The sequence below is a fragment of the Podarcis cretensis genome (genome assembly GCF_951804945.1).
Source record: "Podarcis cretensis genome assembly, chromosome: 6".
In the NCBI taxonomy this organism is placed as follows: Eukaryota; Metazoa; Chordata; class Lepidosauria; order Squamata; family Lacertidae; genus Podarcis; species Podarcis cretensis.
In genome coordinates this window covers 53,387,168-53,408,535 of record NC_137175.1, presented here as the reverse complement: position 1 = coordinate 53,408,535, position 21,368 = coordinate 53,387,168, and the positions used below count along the sequence as shown (strand labels likewise).

At 46.0% G+C, this 21,368-nt stretch overlaps 1 protein-coding gene across 2 annotated transcripts in view; it reads left to right on the top strand.

Moving 5' to 3' along the window:
* The window catches only part of PTCH2 (patched 2), a 76,374-nt gene extending 59,006 nt beyond the window's left edge, over positions 1-17,368 (top strand). Inside the window, exons 13-29 of one of the 2 annotated variants that reach the window (XM_079980257.1) lie at positions 532-653; positions 2,086-2,233; positions 2,764-2,895; positions 3,025-3,180; positions 3,862-3,954; positions 4,058-4,183; positions 4,446-4,564; positions 5,112-5,514; positions 6,371-6,683; positions 7,542-7,684; positions 10,167-10,347; positions 10,587-10,870; positions 12,021-12,158; positions 12,773-12,915; positions 13,686-13,785; positions 14,042-14,290; positions 14,902-17,368. In XM_079980257.1, the coding sequence (XP_079836383.1) occupies positions 532-653; positions 2,086-2,233; positions 2,764-2,895; positions 3,025-3,180; positions 3,862-3,954; positions 4,058-4,183; positions 4,446-4,564; positions 5,112-5,514; positions 6,371-6,683; positions 7,542-7,684; positions 10,167-10,347; positions 10,587-10,870; positions 12,021-12,158; positions 12,773-12,915; positions 13,686-13,785; positions 14,042-14,290; positions 14,902-15,315 (3,264 nt within the window). In that variant the 3' untranslated portion in view covers positions 15,316-17,368. Of the gene's footprint in view, positions 1-531; positions 654-2,085; positions 2,234-2,763; positions 3,181-3,861; positions 3,955-4,057; positions 4,184-4,445; positions 4,565-5,111; positions 5,515-6,370; positions 6,684-7,541; positions 7,685-10,166; positions 10,348-10,586; positions 10,871-12,020; positions 12,159-12,772; positions 12,916-13,685; positions 13,786-14,041; positions 14,291-14,901 lie in introns of both variants that reach the window. The other variant, XM_079980256.1, reaches the window with a different exon arrangement.
* Positions 17,369-21,368: the final 4,000 nt, after the last annotated feature.

Here is a 21,368-nt window from a genome sequence, read left to right as displayed (position 1 = left end):
TTTATTTCCATTTATTGGATACAAAACTGAAGCTAATAAATGTTGACTTTTCCAAAGTTCTCAATGAATTCATGGTTGAGCACGAATTTAAACCTGTTTGGGTCACTCAAATTCAATATTCTGTCTGCTAGAGCAGGCTGCCTGTCCTACTGAGAATTTCGTTCGTGTGTGCGGTTTTTGTTTTGTTTTGTTTTTTACATGTAACATTTGCAGAGGAGCAACATTTGCCCTTGCTTTCCATAACAGCTGGGTTTTGTTTTATTAGCCAGCTAGTCAGGGCTATAGCATATAATCCCTTAGTCTTAAGCAGAACAGTTCTGCTTCAATAGTAGTAGTAGTAGTAGTAGTAGTAGTAGTAGTAGTAGTAAATGTACACAGTGCACAAGTCAGAAGTGTGCAAAGATACTTCTTCCTCCATGAAAAGCAGGAGATGGGGCTATAGTGGTGTCCTTAATATGCATCTAAAATACCTGTGCTTATGTCTGGAGTTTATGCTGCTATTTTACATTCCATTCTTGTTGTCTCCACCAGGAACCAGACATCCCCTCAGAGCTCACAGGTGGCTGCCATGGCTTCTCACGAAAATACATGCACTGGGAAGAGGAACTGATCCTGGGTGGCACTGTGAAGGATTCCCAGGGCAAACTGCAGGGGTAAGTGTGTGTTTGGGTGGTGTGTGTGCCTGTCAAGTCAGAGGTCTTTGGCCAGGAATAACTCAGTAGCTAAGGAATTCTTTATGCAGAGCAGATGGCTTTTCCCTGCAAGCAGGGCCAATTAAAAAGGATGGACAAAGTCATAAATGTTGTGTTTGAATGGTGAGGGGAGAGGACAGTGTGGCTCCTGGGAACTGCTTGGACTCTCGCTGCTACCCCTTTCACAGTTGGGGGTGGTAGTAAACTGCCTCCTGAGCCAGCTTGTAACTTGATGCCACTGAGGTTCATATTCTCGTGGGTGCATGTCCGCGACCTGACCCTAGGAGCAACTGGCTTGGGCATTCCTAAGCCATGGGATTTATGTTGATCCCTGAAGCTCTGGCTGCCATCACCCCTTGCCTCCCGAAGCCACCTCCCCCCACCCCAATTCCTTCCAGCTGCCGTGGATGCTGGAAGACACAGCACAGACACCTGCTTGCAGCAATCCGCAGCCCTGATCCTAGAAAGGGGCTGAAATGCACATTGGGAAGTTGATTCCACACAAGTCTGCACTGTGCTGGCACCTGCAGTTATCTGTTCTACAGGTTGCCATACCTTCTGTTTTGGCATGGTGGGGCACGTTCCGCATGCTGGTGGGGGCAGTGTCATAATTGGTGTCAGCTTTTAAAAACCATTGTTCTTCAGAGGGGAATTCTTGTGTCTCTGAACCCTTCCATATCTCACAAGGCAAAGAGCTGCAAAAATGGCTAAGGAATGGGCAATAGATTGGGGACAAGGGTTATTGCTGCTATACATCGCCTTGCTTTGGTTTTAAAATCCCATGCAAGGAAGCAGTCAGAATATGGGAAGCAGCCAGAAAATGGGAGAAAAGATCCTCACCTTTTAAAGCTGGAAGGCTCAGGCAGAAGGAAGAGATGTGCTTCTGATATTACAGGGAGGTGCATCTGCAGCCATTTCCAGCTCTTTTCATGCATTTCTAGAACACAATACATGCAGGCTTTTTTGTTGTGTATAGATTGGGATGTATACATGGTGAACTTTCTATGCAAATCATCTGCTACAATCACAGGTCTGCTGGGAAAGCCTATTGGTTTTTCTCAAGTTTTGTGTGGAACGTTAGTCAGTGACTTACTTTCCATGGCAGCTGATCGACATGGCATGCATACCTTTTGCATACCTTTTTGATAGGGGTGGCTAGCCACCTGCTTCAGTTGAAAAAGCCCCATAAGTAGGCTTGTGAAAGAACTGTGCACAGAATGAGGGCTGACTGTAAGATAAAGAAAGCAGAAAGCAGGTTTTTGGTTTCTGCCTTGAGCCTGGGCAGTGGGGGAGCAATGGGGCCTAAAGGCTCTAGTTCCAGAGCTGAAAGGAGTGCTGCCTCCTTGACTGTGAGTAGAAGGGTTGTCTCTCATCCAGCTTCTGTTTCCTGCAGAGCCGAAGCCCTACAAAGCATGTTCCTGTTGATGAGCCCACGACAGCTCTTTGAACACTACCGGGATGACTATGAGATACACGACATCAGCTGGAGTGAGGAGAAGGCAGCTGCTGTGCTGGAGGCCTGGCAGCGGGAGTTTGTTGAGGTGAGATGGACAGGTTGGTTTGTGGCATCTGTGTGGGAACTCCAGGGCTGTTTGATGCAGGTGTGTGCAAGGGTGAAGACACAAATGCGTCTACAAAAGGCTGGAAAAGTGTGTGCGTGGAAGGGAAGATGCTAGGAAGATGACGTGCAAAACTGCATGCAGGTCTGTCAGTGAGGAGCAGAATATTATGTAGGGCTGCATGCAAATATGCATCTGCCGGTGTGAAAAGGTTGGGTGCCACCATGAATGCTTGTGAGCATGTAGAATGGCATGAAAAACAGTTTATAGGGTGAAAACATAGCCAGTTGTTCTTGAATTGAGTGTATGGACCCTGTACAGTTTTCTGTCTTGCTTGGTATTACTACATGACATGTATAGCAGCATATAGGCTCCTTCATGCCAATGAGCCTTCATGCCTATGCCTGGCATGTAGATGGATCCTGTGGATGCATTTATGTATGTGAGAAGCATCCCAGCCACTGAGATGACTCTTCTCCTCCCAGTATCTCATGAGTCTTGCTTCTTTGCAGTTGGCCCAGGAATCCCTCCCTGCGAATTCCTCCCAGACTATTCATGCCTTCTCCACCACCACGCTCGATGACATCATGAAATCCTTCTCAGATGTGAGCGCCATCCGTGTGGCTGGCGGGTACCTGCTGATGGTGTGTAGCAGCTTCTTCCCTCTCCTTCCTCCCTCCTATTCCTTTATCTTCCATTGTGTACTAAAGCATAGCTTTTCCATCCTTGCCTTTCTTCTCATTAATTGCCATCTCATTCTCCTCCACTTGCAGCTGGCGTATGCCTGTGTCACCATGCTGCGTTGGGACTGTTCCAAATCACAGGGTGCTGTGGGCCTGGCTGGGGTTCTTCTGGTTGCCCTTTCCGTGGCAGCAGGACTTGGACTGTGTTCTCTGCTAGGAATCTCATTCAATGCAGCCACGACCCAGGTAGGCCACATTTTGGAGAGGTCTGCCTTCCCTAATGACCTCCCTTTGTTCTCCATCAATTTCCCCTCCTCTTTGCTCAGCAAGCGGGAGAACTGTCTACCCTATCAATTTCTTAGGTTATGCAATGCTGAGGTTATGTTCTGCCTCTCTATCCCTGCTTGGCATTAGAAGGTGCTGTGTTGTAGAGAGCACTTGACTGTTCCTGATGTTCCAGTGACCATTGTGCTGCCTTCAGCAATCAGATCACTCTAGCTGCCTACATGCTGTTTCTTGTTCAGAAGTTCCAGAGGAATATACGATACTGTATATTCCCTAGCAGCTGAGTTTTTAAAAAAGAACAACTGTCTATTTGTACCGAGGCAGGTACAGACTAGGAGTATGCCACAAAGAAAGCCTCAGCTCAGGTGCCTGCAAGGCAAGGAAGGAGCCTAATAAACCAGGTGCAGGTGACTCAAATATATGTTAGCAGAAAGCAAAAGCCCGCCAGAGTCACCAACCAACCTGACTTTGGTTAACATGAGAATCATTTAGAGCCTGAGTATAACAGCAAAAGGAAGAATTTGTGGTACTTTCCAGTCACAGTTTGCAGCCTGAGACCTGTTCCTACTTTTGTGGGATTTGAGCAAGTCCTGGATGTGCTCCTCTAATCCTCCCATTGTGCTTTTCTCCATATCTGTGTAGGTGCTGCCCTTTCTGGCACTGGGCATTGGTGTGGATGACATGTTTTTGCTGGCACACGCCTTCACAGAGACCAGCCAGCACGTCCCTGTCAAGGTAAGAAGGCACAAGCCTTTGAGTCCCTATGCATTGCCAGTGCACGCTCAACCCGTCCTCAATTCTATTCTCACGGTTCCTCATTTGCACCTTTTCAATGCAGGAGCGGACTGGGGAATGCCTGCGCCGCAGTGGCACCAGTGTGGCACTCACCTCTGTCAATAATATGATTGCTTTCTTCATGGCTGCTCTTGTGCCCATCCCAGCACTGCGTGCCTTCTCTCTGCAGGTAAGCCCCTCTGCTAGGAGCTCCTCCCTGCAGGTTTGTCAGCAAACTGTGCTTATGCACATTTGCTTTTTCTTAGAATCTCACTGAAGGCAAGCCTTCACTTCCACTCTGGAGGTAGCTGTGCCCCCAGTTTCCATGGCCTTGGCTGGAAAGCTGGGTGATCCCTCCCCTTGAAGGATAGATGCCCCTCTTTATACAGAGGGTGACCTGGCACAGGATCTTCAGCATGTTTAATTGTTCTCTCTCCTTCATCTCCTTGCAGGCTGCTGTCGTGGTAGTGTTCAACTTTGCCATGGTGCTTTTCATTTTTCCTGCCATCCTGAGTCTGGACCTTCACCGGCGTGAAAACAAGAGGCTTGATATTCTGTGCTGTTTCTACAGGTACTGTCTTAAGAGTGTTTGTTTGTCCGTAAGTAAATATGTGTAGCTGCTGGCGGTGGAGAGACAGTTCCTCCCCCCAAGAGTCCCTTCTCCTTTGGGGCAGTACTGCGCTCTCCCTGGCTAGGCTGGACTCCATCAGATCTCCCAGGAGAGGAGACGCATGCTGCAATTGGGGGCAGTGGTTTGGAAAAGTCATTAAGCCCAAGAAGAGAGGATCAAATGCAGCTGTAAGGAAAAGAGCAAGAGAACAAAGCCAGCTGCACAGATGGTAGCGCTCTCAACAACATTTTGAAAAACACATTTCTTTATTATGGTAAAAGTTTGTCTATAAGAACAAGTCAAAATGCACATCAAACTGCACATAAAATCAGCATACTCTGAAAAGCCCCTTTAAAGACATTGTGAAGGGTATCTCTATGTGCTTACCAAGAGAAGTGGAACTTTTTGTGATAGTTATATCCAGATGCTGGGTGTGAGTTAGGATGCCTGGCTAGCTAGGGGACTGTGTGTTGCCCAGCATTTTCTCAGTGTCTTCTTCTCCCCACAGCCTCTGCTCCTCCCATGTCATCCAGATTCAGCCACAGGAATACACGGATGCAAATGACAACTCCACAGCACCTGCTTTCCCACATGGACATCCAGCACTGACCACCAGCACACGCATCACCACTACGGTTCAGGCCTTCACCCAGTGCGATCCCTCCGGGCGTCATGTGGTCACCATCTTACCACCCACCCAGCATGTGTATACCACCCCTTCCACTCTCCTGCCTGCCAACCCTTTGGGGTCGCAAGTCTTCACCCCTGCCAGCTCCACCCGTGATCTTCTGGCACAGCTGGATGAGAACAAAAGCGCCCAGGAGTGTGTGCCGTTGCCCCTTTGTCATTGGAACTTCTCTAGCTTTGCTCGCGACAAATATGCACCTATCCTGCTGCAGAGCCAGACCAAGGTAGGCAGCTGAGAATTGCTTTCTTTGTGGGTGGCATTCTGTCCTATGTTGAAAGAAAGGGGGGGGGAGTACAGCATCCTGGGTAACAAGTCTGTGATGCCAGCACTACAGCCAATGGAGAACTAAAGCTCCCTGTTCTTCTCGGAGATGAGAGAAGCAATCTGAAATGTAGCCATTGTGCATGTCATCCTATATGAGGACATGGTGTTGCTTTCCCTTGTGCCCTGCCTACCAGGGGCAAAGATTGCATGTCCCTTGTAGTCATTCAAAGACAAGAGCTGTACATCTTTCCTAGTCTATTTTTACACATCTAGGAAGTTAGGTATGAAGGCTCTGCATCTTCCTTGGGTAATTCCAGATGAAGTGGCTGTGTCAGTCACAGATAATCTAGATAATCTAAGATATTGTGTGTGTGTTTACCTTCAGAGAGAGAGAGGTCCAGGTACAGAGTCAAAGAACTATGTTCTCAAGGTTAATATATGTGTGTGTTATGTGTCCCCTTGCATGGAAAACTCCCTACCTGTCATTATTGATTCTTTTGCCTTACAAGTATGCTCCATACTCCCATAATATGGCACATGTTGATATAAACTCCATTAGGGGCAATTCATACCCTGCACGTACTGTAGGTACTAGGAAGTGGGGCTGAGTGGTTGCAGTTCCAGCCCCCAAGCAGTTGTTTGCTTTTCATAAACATCTGGCTGTCCACTGTGTCCACTGTCCACAGATTTTCTTTCATTCTCCCTATGTTTGCTAAGTCAAGTCTCTTGACAGCAACAGGGGAAAAGTTAGCTTCTGCAGAAGAGATTGGGGTCGGAGTGCATCCGTCTTCACTCTTTCCTTTCTGCATTTCCAGGGAATTGTTGTAGTCCTGTTCCTGGCACTGCTGGGCCTGAGCCTCTACGGTACAACCAAGGTGCATGATGGACTCTACCTGACGGATATTTTACCACGAGGCACAAAGGAGCACGCCTTCATTTCAGCTCAGTTCAAATACTTCTCCTTTTATAACATGTTTGTGGTTACAAAGGGTGGCTTTGACTACCCCAGCTCACAGGAGGCCCTCTACAGCCTGCACCAGGCCTTCACCACCATCCAGTATGTTGTGCGTGATGAGAACCGCCAGTTGCCAAAGATGTGGCTGCACTACCTCCAGGACTGGCTGCGAGGTGAGTCAAGGACACTTTGCCAACCCTCTCTCCTGTCCTGCACTGCCTCTGCCCCAGGAAGTGGGGTGGGATGCCCTCCTCCAGCTCTCTGTGCAGGATGCTTTTAGTACAAACCTGCTTGAAGGCTAGAAGATGTGTGGGAGTTTGGTTGAGGTGTTAGTGGACAGCTGCTTGCAGGGAAGGAAAGCATCAATGTCTGTTTCACAACCATGTTCAGGATAAATAATTTTTAGCTTCTAAGGAACCAGAAGCTCTTCATCTCGCACAGTTTTCGTGTCTTATACACACATCCATTTAGGCAAACACTGTTTACAGCCTTCTCTGCAGTGGCTCCCCATCTGTGGAATGCTCTCCCCAGGGAAGTTCACCTGACACCTTTAGGCAACAGGCAAAAACGTTGCTTTTTAACCAGGCTTTTAATTGATTTGATTGATATCCTTTACCCTTTAAAAATGTGTTGGGATTATAGAGTTGTTGTTTTTATTTTGATTATGTATTTTGTAGTTTTTATATTCTGATTATATTCTGTGAACCACCCTGGAACCCGTGGCTATGGGACAGTATATAAATTCTATATAAATTCAATAAATAAATAAATATAAATGTTTGTGGAGATGCTCACCTGCACAGTTGTATAGCTGCCCTTCTGCCTTCTAGGATTACCAGCTCTGTTCTTGTTCCTCTAAAGTAGGGACCGAAATATGCTGCAGGGGCTGAGAGATCTGAGTTAAACAGCAAAGGGGTGGAGGCAATGAAAGAAGGGAAGGGATTGGCATAGCTAGTGAGAGGAGCTCTTGCTTCTGGGCCTTGGGTTCCACAGATGGCACTCCCTTAACTGTATACCCCCCTGTTCTGCAGGTCTACAGGCAGCCTTTGACCGGGACTGGGAAGCTGGGCATATCACCAAGGAGAATTACCGCAATGGATCAGAAGATGGTGCCCTGGCTTACAAGCTCCTCATCCAGACAGGCAACAAGAAAGAACCCTTAAACCTCAATCAAGTAAGTGGGGGAGCAATCTAAAAGTTGGGAGTGGGCAGGCAAAGAGAACCCAGTGTGCCATAAGAATTAAGGGTGAGTCCTTAATTCCACAATATCAAGGACTGTTAAAATCTGGCCTGAAGGCGCTATCCACCAGCTGCAGGACTGTTTTGAGAGAACCAATTGGGATATTTTCGATCGTTCAGACCTGGAGGAGCACACGGCGGCAGTTCTGTGCTATATCAATCACTGCACAGACACTGTCACAGTAAATAAATCCATCCGGTTTTATCCCAATCAGAAACCCTGGATGAATAGAGAGGTCCAGTGCCTGTTGCGGGAAAGGAATAGGGCTTTCAGGTCGGGCGAGGTGCAGCTTTACAGTGTGGCAAGAGCAAACTTGAAGAGGGGTATTCGACGGGCAAAACTGGTCTATAGGCAGAGGATTGAGGATAATTTAAGGAGTAACAACACAAGACAGATGTGGCAGGGGATTCAGCATATTACCAACTACAAACCTAACCTTGGTGCTGTCGATGGTGACCCTTTGCTGGCGGAGGAGCTTAACTTTTTCTTTGCTCGCTTCGAGAAGGAGCCACCTGAGACGCCGGTATTACAGCCACCAGCCCATAGGGGCCCCTCATTCACTGTAGAGGAGCATGAGGTGAGACAGGTATTGAGGATGGTGAATCCGAGGAAGGCTGCTGGACCTGATGGCATCACGGGAAAGGTGTTGAAGGGCTGTGCGGATCAGCTGGCGAAGGTCTTTACTAAGATCTTCAACAAGTCCTTACACCAGTCTATTGTCCCACCCTGCCTGAAGTCGTCAACTATTGTTCCTCTGCCTAAAAAATCTACAATCAGTAGTTTGAACGACTACAGACCAGTTGCACTGACTCCAATCATCATGAAGTGTTTTGAGAAACTGGTGCGCCGTCATATAATTTCCTGTCTTCCATCAACTTTTGACAACTACCAGTTTGCATACAGGGCAAATAGATCCACGGAAGACGCTATCACTATCACTCTCCATGCTGCTCTGTCCCATCTGGAGCAGCCGGGGAGTTATGTGAGGCTGCTGTTTGTGGATTTTAGCTCTGCTTTTAACACTATCCTCCCCCATAGACTGGTGTCCAAGCTAGAGGCGATTGGACTCTCCAACTCCACCTGTCTCTGGGTTTTGGATTTTTTGTCAGAACGTTCTCAGAGGGTTAGAGTGGGGTCACATATGTCCACAGCCCTTAGCCTTAACACCGGCTCACCACAGGGTTGTGTGTTGAGTCCCCTGCTCTATACTCTCTATACGTATGATTGTACAGCCATCTATCCCAGCAACAAAATCATCAAGTTTGCTGATGACACTACGGTGGTGGGGCTCATTTCAGGAGGGGATGAGTCCGCCTATCGGGACGAGGTGGAGCGGCTTTGTGTTTGGTGTGGAGAGAACAATCTGGCTCTTAATACGGCTAAGACCAAGGAATTGGTGGTGGATTACAGGAAAAAAAAGGCGGACATTCAGCCCTTGTATATCAAAGGGGAACGGGTGGAGAGGGTGGCGGAATTCAGGTTTTTGGGAGTGACTATCGATCAGGGCATGACTTGGAGCGCAAATACCACTGCTCTGGTGAAGAAGGCCCAGCAGAGAATTTATTTCCTCAGACTTTTAAAGAAGAACAATCTGAGTGAGAGACTGCTGGTGTCCTTCTACCGAGGCTCCATAGAGAGCATTCTCACATACTGTATTTGTGCCTGGTTCTCCAGTTGTACAGCTAGGAAGAGGAAGGTGCTCCAGAAGGTCATAACCACAGCCCAAAGGATTATTGGTCATCCTCTCCCATCTTTGGAAGAACTGTACAGTTCCCGTTGTCTTAGGAAAGCAAACAACATCCTGCAGGATGCATCTCACCCGGGATACAGTCTGTTTGCACTACTGCCTTCTGGCAGGAGATATAGAAACATCAAGTCAAGGACAAATAGACTGAAAAATAGTTTCTATCCAAGAGCTGTGGCCTTTTTAAATGCTGTAACTCGATAGTGTGACCTGGGAGTTTGATGGGTGTGGGTGTGGGTGTGGCTGGAATGTGGTTTGTTTGGTTGTTGTTGTTGTTTTGCTTTTGTTGTTTTTAAGGGATGGCATCCAATTTCGTTGCACTTGTGCAATGTTGCACTTGTGTAATGACAATAAAGAATCTATCTATCTATCTATCTATCTATCTATCTATCTATCTTGGTGTACCAGGAGGGAAGGAGGAGATAGATCCCCACTGCAAAAGAATGGAAAGAAGAGAAAGCTTTCCCACAGGCATTTGGGGTCCCTTGGAGATAGAGGAACACATGAGATCTACATGGCTTTGGGAATAGCCAGCTGGTGCCCAAGCAGGGGCCTCAGCCCTATTTCCTGCCAAATGATAGCACCTGTCTAGTAGCATCCTGACTGCTGCTACTACTTACTATTAGTTGCTATACTTCTTAACCGCCCTGCATCCCTTCCATCTGCCTACAGCTGACAACTCGCCGCCTGGTGGATGAGAATGGGATCATTCCTCCTGACATCTTCTACATCTGTTTGACAGTGTGGGTGAGCAACGACCCTCTTGGCTTTGCTGCATCTCAAGCCAACTTTTACCCACCACCCCCGGAATGGATCCACGACAAATACGATGCCACTGGCGAGAACCTTCGAAGTGAGTTCAGGCAGCAGCCTCATTCTTGTTCCACTTTCCAGCATGCATTACTGTTTCAGCTCAGTCCTATCCCCACTTCTATGGCAATTCCACAGTATAAATCCTTATGATGTATGTTTCCCACCTTCGCAAGCCATGCCTGGCGCATGGGCAAAGGAAGCAATTCATTTTTGGCCCTAGAGATGGGAGTAGGGGGCAGAAGGCCACTATATCTGATGGGCTGCCTCTCTTTCTGACAGTCCCTGCTGCACAGCCTCTGGAGTTTGCTCAGTTCCCCTTCTACCTCAATGGACTGCGGCAGACATCAGACTTCGTGGCAGCCATCGAGAGCGTGCGTGCTATCTGTGACGAGGTGGCCCTGACGCATGGTGTTCTCAGCTACCCTAGTGGCTACCCTTTCCTCTTCTGGGAGCAGTACATTGGCCTTCGACACTGGCTTCTACAGGCCATCAGTATTGTGTTGGCCTGCACTTTTCTAGTGTGCACCCTGCTACTCCTCAATCCTTGGACCGCCAGTATCATTGTGAGTATCCTTTTTCATGAGCAACAGGGTGTCTAGCAGTAAGGGAGATGTTTTAGCTCCAAACGTTATATGTAGTAGCAATATGGCATTGTGGAACAAGGGAAATGGTTGTCAAACACTGTTACTGTTAGTTAAATCAGTTTTTTGGCTCTCGTGTTTAGGACAGGAAATTTGGAAATAGGAGTGGGGGAGAATTAGTGCGATGCTTCCTGTAATCTCTGCATAGTTGCCTTTCCGTCTCCCTTGCCTTACATAGTGTCCTAAAAAGTTTTCCTTCAATACCAAAGACCATTTTAAACCATTCAGGTTCTGCCCAAACTCAAATTTTTGCAGCTGTACTGTAATACATTTTAAAAAAAAACCTTGCTGCAGTAGTTTGTAGAATTTATTCTGACTGCATAAATTGAGTGTTTTGTTGCAAGTCTGGAATGTTTTTGTACCTTCTCATATTCTTTTTTAAAAAAACATGAACATGCGCATATTTTCCATAAATGTATTAAGGTTTGCACGCAACAGACACCATGTATGCATTGTACAGGTGTACGCACCAAGGAGCTGGGAATGAGCACCAATTCCCACTGTATGCAGATGCAATGGTAAACGCACATCTGCTACCAGATAGAGTGTAAAGTACAGCTTTACCTTTGCAGCAAAAAGTAAATATCTTTTTCTCTCCTCAAGCTTCTTTCCACAGTGCTGAAAGGGTTAAGCCTGCACACTAACATGCAGGTGCTCTACTATATTTGCATCCTTATCCACCTTTAGGGCTAGTGTGTGCACAGCCCCATACCCCTACTGTTTACCATACAAAAGCGTATAATGCAGCTCGCTCAAACAAACAAACATATATATATATATATATATATATATATATATAAACAATCAAGGTATCAAACAGGCATGGTACTAGTGGTTGGGTGATTACTGTTAACTAATAACCCGGTATTCATGTGCCACAATGAGATATATACATGTTCTGAATTAGTTCTGAATTCAGAAATTACATACATATGAGCTTATGGATTTGTAGGTACCTATTCTTAATCTACCTGTTAACCACTACATTGGGCTTTGTTCATTGCTGTAATTGACATGTCCATAACCATAGCTTGCAGGTAAGATACTGAGCTGTCCCTTCTCTCTGATGTAGGTATTCGTTCTAGCTATGATGACAGTCGAGCTCTTTGGGATCATGGGCCTGATGGGCATCAAGCTGAGTGCCATCCCAGTAGTCATCCTCATCGCCTCTGTGGGAATTGGTGTGGAATTCACCGTACATGTGGCTCTGGTAAGAAGCAATTGTGTGAGCACAGCCCATTCTGCTACCATGTCTAGAGCATGTGATTCAGTGAGACTTCCTCTTTTTGAAGTTCTGTGGGTCCATACTGAAAGGAATAGGGTCCCTGAACTCCCTTGCAGAGTTTTCAAGAGCTCTTTTTCACACCAGAGAACTTGGTGTGTAGTATTACAACCATATACATTCAAATAGCTTTAGTGGCACCCAACCAGAACATTTAGATTATTAGGTTTTTATCTGTTGTATCAAACCTGATCAGTAGTGGAGTCTATAAGGGAGAATCAATAAATTGTGGGTTCATTACCCCCTTAATATTACCCTGTTGTAGTCTGGGTGGTCAGAGCAGAATTTAATCCATAATTGTGGGTGCAGCACCCAAGGGTTGGCAGTTCTTTTAATTAGTGCTGAATATAATGATATAGCTGTGTATGGTATGAAAAGCAGAGTCCAAGCTGTCATTTCGAGATGAGCCTGTTCCAGCTCTGGCAATACCAGCTGACTCAGTGCGCAAGAACAGATTTGGGCTTAGCTTCTTGTTCTTTCTCCCAGTCTGCTTGGACAAGTCACTCTCTTTAGTCGCATTCTGACTGTTCGTCTTTTCTCAGGGCTTTCTCACGGCCATTGGCAACCGGAACCTGCGCACTACTGTGGCCCTAGAGCACATGTTTGCCCCTGTGATGGATGGTGCTGTCTCCACGTTGCTTGGCGTCCTTATGCTAGCTGGTTCAGAGTTCGATTTCATTCTGAGGTGATTGTCATGTGTCTCTCTTTTCCCCTGGTATACCTGTTCTGGTGCTGCTCTGGACCAATGTGCTGGGGGCCATTTCCAGAGGTATCAGTAAAAGGAGTGGCTAGAGAATGGGAAATTGTCTTTCTTGACATCTGTTGGGAATTTGGGTAACACCACATTGGGCAATAGGTCTGAAGGTCTCACTGATCAAGAATGGATATAAAGGCAGAATCTAATAGGGTTCAAGGCAGCCCTGGAGGGGCACTGGTACATTCTGCCAAAGTTGGAGAAATCTCCCTGTTCAAGACCACAACTTACAACAGGTTGAGAGGAAGACATTCTACCATACATTTATGCCTTCTCTGGCACTTTCCCTTACGGCAGCTAAGGCTTGTGAACTCTACAAGTCTGCTGGCTCAGAGAAGGGACACTCTTATCTTCTTTAGGGAGCAACCTTGAGCTGAGACTGAGGGATAGCACTTGTCAGTGCATGGGTGTAACAGTAATGAGTGTGCAAGAGAATGTAAATGAATGTGTGCTGGTGAACTAACTCTGTACTTGGTTGCTCTGATAAGAGGCTGAGATGCTTTACTGCCACCTGTGTAAATAAGTAACCCTCCCTCTTCACAAAGGCAGCAGAACTGTGCTGCGTCTCAGCTTCCTGGGATGGGAAAGAAAAATATACAGAGCAGTAACTGATTCTCATCCTAAAGTTCTATTGTACGCAGATGATTTGCGCAAATGACAAATCTGACCATTACTGACCACCTTGACCTCCCCCCCCAAAGGTATTTCTTTGCTGTGCTCACCATCCTGACCATTCTGGGACTGCTCAATGGCTTGGTGCTGCTGCCTGTCCTGCTGTCTATCATTGGACCACCTGCAGAGGTAAGAAAACGTTCTGTTTCTTATCAGGTCGCTCTAGTGAAGAACCATAGAGAAAAGCAGAAGGGGTCCTATATCTCACTGTCAGAAGCCACTGCCAGATTGAGGTAGAACGTAGGTCTTGGCTTTCACCTGCTATCAATAGATTTCAGGATTCACTACAATGAATGGAAAGCCTGTGCCTCTCAGGGATCATGCACAAAGACCCTTTATTTGACACCCTGTTTTCTCAGTGTGCATTCTGCTTTTTGTCATATAGGTCACACCAGCAGATAACGGTAGCCGCCTGCCGACACCGTCCCCCGTCCCCCCACCCATCAGCCACCACAGCTTCTACGTACAGCGGCACGGTGGAGCCTTTGGTGACTCCTCAGACTCCGAGTACTATTCAGAGAGCACAGGAGCATCAGACACGGGTGAAGATGACCGCAGCACCTACATCATCCCCCCAGCGCAATCGCATATCTTGGTCAAGGCCAGCAAAAGCCCCAGCTTCCCCAAAATCACCGTAAGTGCCCATCAAGAGCCGGGGAAGCCAGAATTCTGGTTTCTCTGGGTGGAGAGAGTGGTCTCAGCGTTCAAAGGCAGCTGGATTCTAGTTCGAGTGTAAAGATAGTGTCCCCAAATGAGTTGGGAGGCAAGGCAAGAAGAGAACCAGGAATGTTTGTTTCTGTTCTTATGCTAGTATGTCAGTAGGCATTGGACTGGGGTGGGCATGTCTCTGTGAGACAAAATTCCTAGGATCTCTGGGAAAGACAGACCATAGCACCTTGGAGTGCAATTGGGCTGCAATGTGGCTGTAGTAATGTATAATAGGGTAATAGGAGTCTAGCTTCTATTTCCAGGTCCCAGGAGTTAAAACAGATAGTGCAACCCCCTGTAATGCAGGAATCTCAGCTAAAGCATCCCTGACAGATGTACAGTGGTTGAAGTCTCCTCTTTAGTACCTTAGGGCAACATAATTCACTCTCTTTGTACTTCGGATTCTTCTTACTGAATTTGCTGCTTTATGGTTTGAAAGTTGCTGTCACAAGGACTCCATGCCAACTGCACTTGTGTTGTTGCCTTCTTCCCTTCCATATCCAATACACTAACATCAGCCTTTCCTTTCCTGGGCAGGTGGTGAAAAGCTACAAGACCAGCCTAGAATCGCCTCTGTCGTTGTGCAGCCCAGACTGGACCCAAACTGTGACCCCTGGAGGACATTTGCCACCCACTGTCACAGAAGTCAAAGACGCTTCACAGCAGCAAGAGCAGCCAAACCACAAACAAAGACCTCGGCTGGCTCAGACTGCCCCCAACCCCCCTCGGACCGACCCTACTGCCCACAGCACCAAAGTGCCGCCTCCTGCATCGGGTGGCACCTTCACCACAGTTACAGCCACTGCCTCAGTGATGCTGGCCTTGCACCCACCCCTGCCTGGCTCATGCCGGGGCTACACACACGAGGGCTTTGAATCTGATGGACCTGAGGAGCCTTGTAAAGACGCATCCAACAGCTTGGAACTGCAGAGCCTAGACCAGAGGCACTAGCATTTCACTTTTGCCAGGCCCAAGACCTTGGGTCTAGAACTCCTGCCTCAGGGATGGGATGTGCACAGTATCCCTGGTGGGGTCAGGGGCCCAGATTGTTCACACATACACACACCGCGGACTGTGAAGCAGGATGGATACCTGGAAGCTCTTGCACTGTGTTTAAACAACTGTAGACATAGACAGTGCCTTTGGGAACTGGAGCAAGAAGGCCAGATGAGCTACTGCCGTGAAAAGGTTGATGGGAGAATCTCTCAGCACCTGGTACTCCACTTTCCCATGCCTTGTTTCTCTAGGTGTTATCTGCCACCAAAAACATGCTGGGTTTCTTGGTTACCAGGACTTCTGGCTTCAAAACATCCCTAGTTTGCATCCTTACATTGGACTGTGATAGCCCAGATAACATTGTGCCCACTCACCTGCAGACAGGGAAAGTTCCCATCCCATCGAACCTGGAAAATGAAAGTGACAATTCCCCATATGCTGTGTGAACCATCTCATGGCTGTCATCGGGGCAGGGCGAGAGAATTGCCCAAACACTGACCCTCCCATGGAGAGAACAGGACTCAACTTGTGCGTGGGGAAACTCCTCCCGCATTGTGCTGCTATTCTTTTATTTTTATTAATATTAATATTATTATTTTAAGCTGTATAAAAAAGAGTCACGAACCCTCCCCCTTATAATTATAATAATTATTTTTTATTATTTTTACAGCTCCCTCATTAAAAAAAAAAAAAGTGGCGTATCCCTTTAAGGGGAAACACCAGGGTGAGGTGGTAATGGAGAGAGGACCCCCTGGGCGTGTGGAGTGGAGGGAGCATGCAATGGGGGGGCACAATGTGTCTTAGCGCCTTCTATGCAAGCTGTGTGGGATGGGCTGCACTCTGCTCCTGCTTCCACCGGCATGTCTGCCTATGCCAGCATTTGCCATCTGGCCGTTCCAAATCCTGTTAAATTCCTCCCTGTCCTATCCGACACTACAAAAACCTTTCTGCCCTATTCTTTTTGCTTGCATGCTTCTTTATCAGTCCAAGGTAGCCCATCACACAAGTGTCCCATAAGTACTTCCTTTTAGAATTTACATTTTAAGGCTTCATCATTTCCCAAGAATATCATTGAGGAATAATTTGTGACAAACAGAAGATGAGAATCATTCAGGGCAGGTTTTTGGGCCCTGCAGGACATTTACCCCACACAGATGGAGATCAGAGCAGGGCTTTCTGGAAGAGCAGTTTATATGGGTTTATGTTTTTTCTGCTTCCATGTTTTAAGAGGTACTTCTCACAAGTGAGTTTGTAGTCTGAGACTGCTGCCTGAGTACAAAAATGTATGTGTACTATGTTGGTTTACGAAGGAAGTGTTTCAAATGGAAATTTAAGCTTACTTTAATAAGAAAGCTGAGCGACCTTCTGGTAAATTCAGCCATTCATTGCCCTTGTTAAGGACAATGTACCGTTTTGAGTTTTTCAACACATGTTTTTCCTATACTGAGATTATTAGCTTCCTGACCTGCATACTTTCAGCACAAACATTCGTGCTGCACCTTCACAACTGATGGTGTACAGAACTTTCCCCCATCTCTTCACAAATATTTCTGTGTAGGAAAAAAAATCATGTGTAAAATTATCCTTTGATTCTCTCCCATCTAAAAACATCCCTATGTAGTAATCAGAGCAGAAAATGTTCAACGGGAGAGACGAGTTGGGCAAAACATTCCATTTCCTGCCCAAAAGTATGAGTGCTGTGGTTGCTTTTTCTGTTTCTGAATGATCTCTTTCCGGTTCAGCTTCTTTGGCTGAAAAACAAGAAATGAACTGTCGCTTGGCAGCAGGATTGGTTCTCAAGGACCAGTTCCATTTCCATCTGACATGCTTGGTTTCCACATAGCTAAGTCAAAATTGCTTTATGAAATGTTTCAGTTTTTCCATTCTGGTTCAGGACACAAATCAGAATTTTGCACAAAATTCAGAGTGCTGTTTTCTGGCCAGCTCTGCCCTGTGCATCAATCACAAAACAACAGCTCACAACCTAAATCCTGAAACACAATGCTTTTTTATATATATAAAAAAAGTTATTTTATTTCTTTCTTACCCACCTACTCTAAAGGAAAAAGATGGCAGCTGGGAAAAAATATTCTGTTTGTTAGGATTCTTGAGTGATTTTGGAACCTAATGGATGTGCCACAGTTTTCAGCACACACACATTTCTTTCAACAAGATGCAAGGTTTGGGACCAAATGTATTTTTCACCTAAGACAGTGAAATAACTTTAGGTACTCCCGATTGCAGGTCTGGAGATTTTGGGCTTCAGGAAGAGACCCCTCCAACTGCAGAAGTTGCTCAACATCTTTCTGCACTGCAATTATATACACAAGTAGTTTGCCAGTTTCTCGGTGGCACTGACATTTGTAGTGGAATAACACTTTACAACTTTGTCTTTAGAATGAGATAAATTAAGAAGTGCAGATGTCTTCTAGCTGTTCTTTGCCAACATGGAGTTGTCCCTTGGGGGCTTTGTGTGAAATTCTGACCCACTTGGGCATAAAATTGTGTGTAGTTTTTGGGCACAGAGACTGACACACCATAGCTTACTTGTGTGAGAGAGCAGGGCTGATTCACCTTTGAATCCACTTCCTCAGTGACATTCTTCCTTCTCGACCGCAGGCACTTTATATTCCCCCTCCCTTTCGCCCAATAACTGCTGTAATTATATCCCCCAAAGTATGCCGGATTGCCTATTCACTTCATAATGCCAAGGGAGTTTCTGCTGAGATTTTCACATTTTGGTTGTGTGAACCCCCTTGGCAGCTTCAATAGGATTGGGCCTTCTATTAAAATGGATTAATTCAGTTGATTTAAAACTAAGAACTGCTTCTAGGATCTGGAGAGAATTCCTGCACACAGAAACTTGCCATGTGGCAGAGATTCCTCTGACCATTTAGATTTGTCCTGTTTTCTCACCACGAAACTATTTAGACCAGAAACCACTGTCAAAGGTAGAACCTAGCAACATTTGACATGTATGCCCCACTTCTCCCGCTCTCCTTTCCACCCACCCACTGCTTAAAAATCTGCTAAGTGCTTCTAGCTAACTCACAATAGAAATTGTGTTTCTCCTCCTCCCCCCCCCCCCGTGCCCGTGGCGCCCCCCCCCCCCCCGTCAACAAGTCTGTGACCAGCAAAGCACGGAAACGGTGGAAAGGGGGACACATTGTGTATGCATGTGTGTATCTGTGTGCGCGTGTGCATGTGAGTATGTAGCAGGTGTGCTGGAGACCTTTTAACCTGAAATGTTGTCATGCCATATAAATTATTTATATGAAAAGAAAAAAGATTTATTTTTGTAGTTTGTACAGACCTCTAGCCTTGCAATGGAAGTTTTTATTTTTAAAAGTAAATATATATTATATATAAACCTATCTTCTGATGGTGCCTGTGTGCAGTTCTTTGGTCCCTGCTTTGGAGTCTCTGTGTTTGTAGTCAAGAGTGTACCTACTAGATTGATGCAGGCTGTACACATAGGTTTCTGTTAACAGGACAAATAACAGCTGGGGGAGGAAGCTTTAAGCTGGGAAATGGAGCTGGGGGAAAGGGTTAAACACCTTTCTCCTCAGCACCACTGTCCTGGTCTGTATCTCCCTTTTGGCTGTTATTTGGTAAAACTTAATGCGGATGCAATCCCATCCCAGATTTCTGACATTGTGTCTTGTTTTGCTCTAGACTTCCATCTTAGAGAAGTGTGTGTTGATGAACAACAGGAGTTTGTGTGTGCATGAGTAAGGATGCACATTATATATAATTAACATATATGATGATGCATGCATAGCTGGATGTTCTTCTGCTCCCAGAAATATCAAATCCTGCCCCAAGAAAGTGCAAGCTTTGGATTAATTAGTTGAAGGAAACATTTTAATATAATTTGCATATTTTATTCTGATTAACCTGTTCACACAATTTAAAATGTATTTTCAAGGCCTGATAGAGCACGGAAAGTGCTGGTGCAGGAGCTAGAGGGAACCATCCAAAGTTTACTTTTTCAGTCTTCAGCAAATACTGTGCTTCATTTTTTAAAAAGGAAGAAAAGATCTGTGCGCCGTGACTTGAGTGTTGTCTCTGGACATTTTCACAGGTGGTACTAAATTACTTTCGATCTGAATTTATGAGGCGGGAATATTACTGAGAAGACAGAATAAAGCTAAAGAGAGATCTCTTAAAAGCAAATTTACAGTTCTACTTAGTGCAATTTACAGATGCAGAAAATGTAATCAACTACAATTTGTGAAAATCAGCTTCTGCAACCAGCCTGCCAAAGGCAGCAGGAGATCCCCAACAGATGAAGTTGACATGGCCAAAGATAGTGTGTAATATAAAGGACTGTTATACTAGGTTGTCAGTAACAACCTGTAAAAGCGTGAAATCTCTGCAGAAGAGGGAGACGATTCTGATGTAAGAGCTGGGTTTTTTAACTTGGTTGGGGGTGACAACTTAGTTTCAATTCTTTATAAACTTCAATTAATGTTATAAATATGCACAGGTTTCCACAAACCAGCAGAAAACAGGGGTATGAAGTGGGAAGCAATTGTCCAGTGGGATAAACATTATCTTTGCTTCCCTGGAAAGTGCAGAGAGGGACTATGTAATTAGACACAACCTGTGTCTGCTTTCAACTCTTATTATGCTGGAAGTAAGACACTGTAAGTTCAGAAGTATGGAAAGGAGTCTGGCCCAGGAACAACACCCCCCAGCCCTGTTTTGCCCTCCCTAGCACGATCAATTTCTTGAGCCTCCAACCCCATCTCAGCAATGGCTGTACTGCAGCTGCCTGGCAGTGTTTATTTTTCCAGTGTGTTCAGGAAGCCGGCATGGTGCAGCAAAGCCAAAGGGGGGCGGGCAGGCGGGCGGGCTAGGAGGTTGTCTTGTCAGCAGCCACAGGGACCACAGCTGAGCAGATTCCGCAAGCAGAGCAACATGCAGAATAAAGAAAAACAAACCGAGACCAGAGCTTGCACACACACAGGCAGCATTGTAGACTCAGTAAGGGGCACCCTCTTCACAAAAGTCCATCAGACTTGATGGCCCTATTAGGTGTCCCCACAATTGCTTTGTATCTTGCCATTTCTTTGCAGAGAGAAATTGTCTATGGGAGCAACCAAAGCACTGGGGGGCAGGCAGATGCTTGAATATATCAATGTGCAACTTCTGTTCAAAATTCAGTGGTTACTCCCAGGGGAAAGAATGCTGGATTGGGGTAATGGAGATCAGTGGAAGAGAACTCTTAATCTTGCTAGCTCCAACCCTTCCTTTCTCAACAGGCGTGCATATCGACTAGCCCATTTAAAACAACTGTGGTCTGGGAATTAAAAATATAGTTCACTCAGCAGTTTGTATGGATCCAGACTTTGTATCTGAGCGTTAAACGCCCTGCTCCCACTACCTGCCTCTTCTTTCCCCCTGCAAGATGCTTCTCAGCATGATATCACGACTTTTCCCAGGGAGGAGAAGCTTCTTGTTCAAGCCTATTGCACTCCTACTTTCGCTTTTGGAACTCTTCTATGAGATACTTGCCACAAGATTTTGCTTTTTCTTCTTGTTCAAACATTTCTTGACATAGCAGATGCTCCTCATCATGTTCTCCCCCTATGTTATAGCCATTAATTCTGCATGTTGCAAGAACCTGATAGAATTTACAAGTAGCAGCCTTGAGCTCCTCATTAAGTGACTCATAATTACCACCATCTGCAGTCTTCCTGAACTTCTTCCCTCATCTCTTTCCGAGTTTATCTTATCTCTTCTTTGGCACCATCTCTATCTAGGTTAATTTTCTCTTTAACTTCTCGTTTTTGGCTATACATTCCTGAGTACAAATACCCAGGCAGTGCATTAATTATGAACAGTGTACAGCCTATTCCTTTCCTGACAGCCATTTCTGTGTATATTTCAGGGGGCAGGAAAAAGGCCATTTAGGGACAAATAAAATGCAGCCCATTGACACATTTACAAACAGGAGAACCTCTCATGGGCACCATGCATATGCCACAACCAAGCACACACAC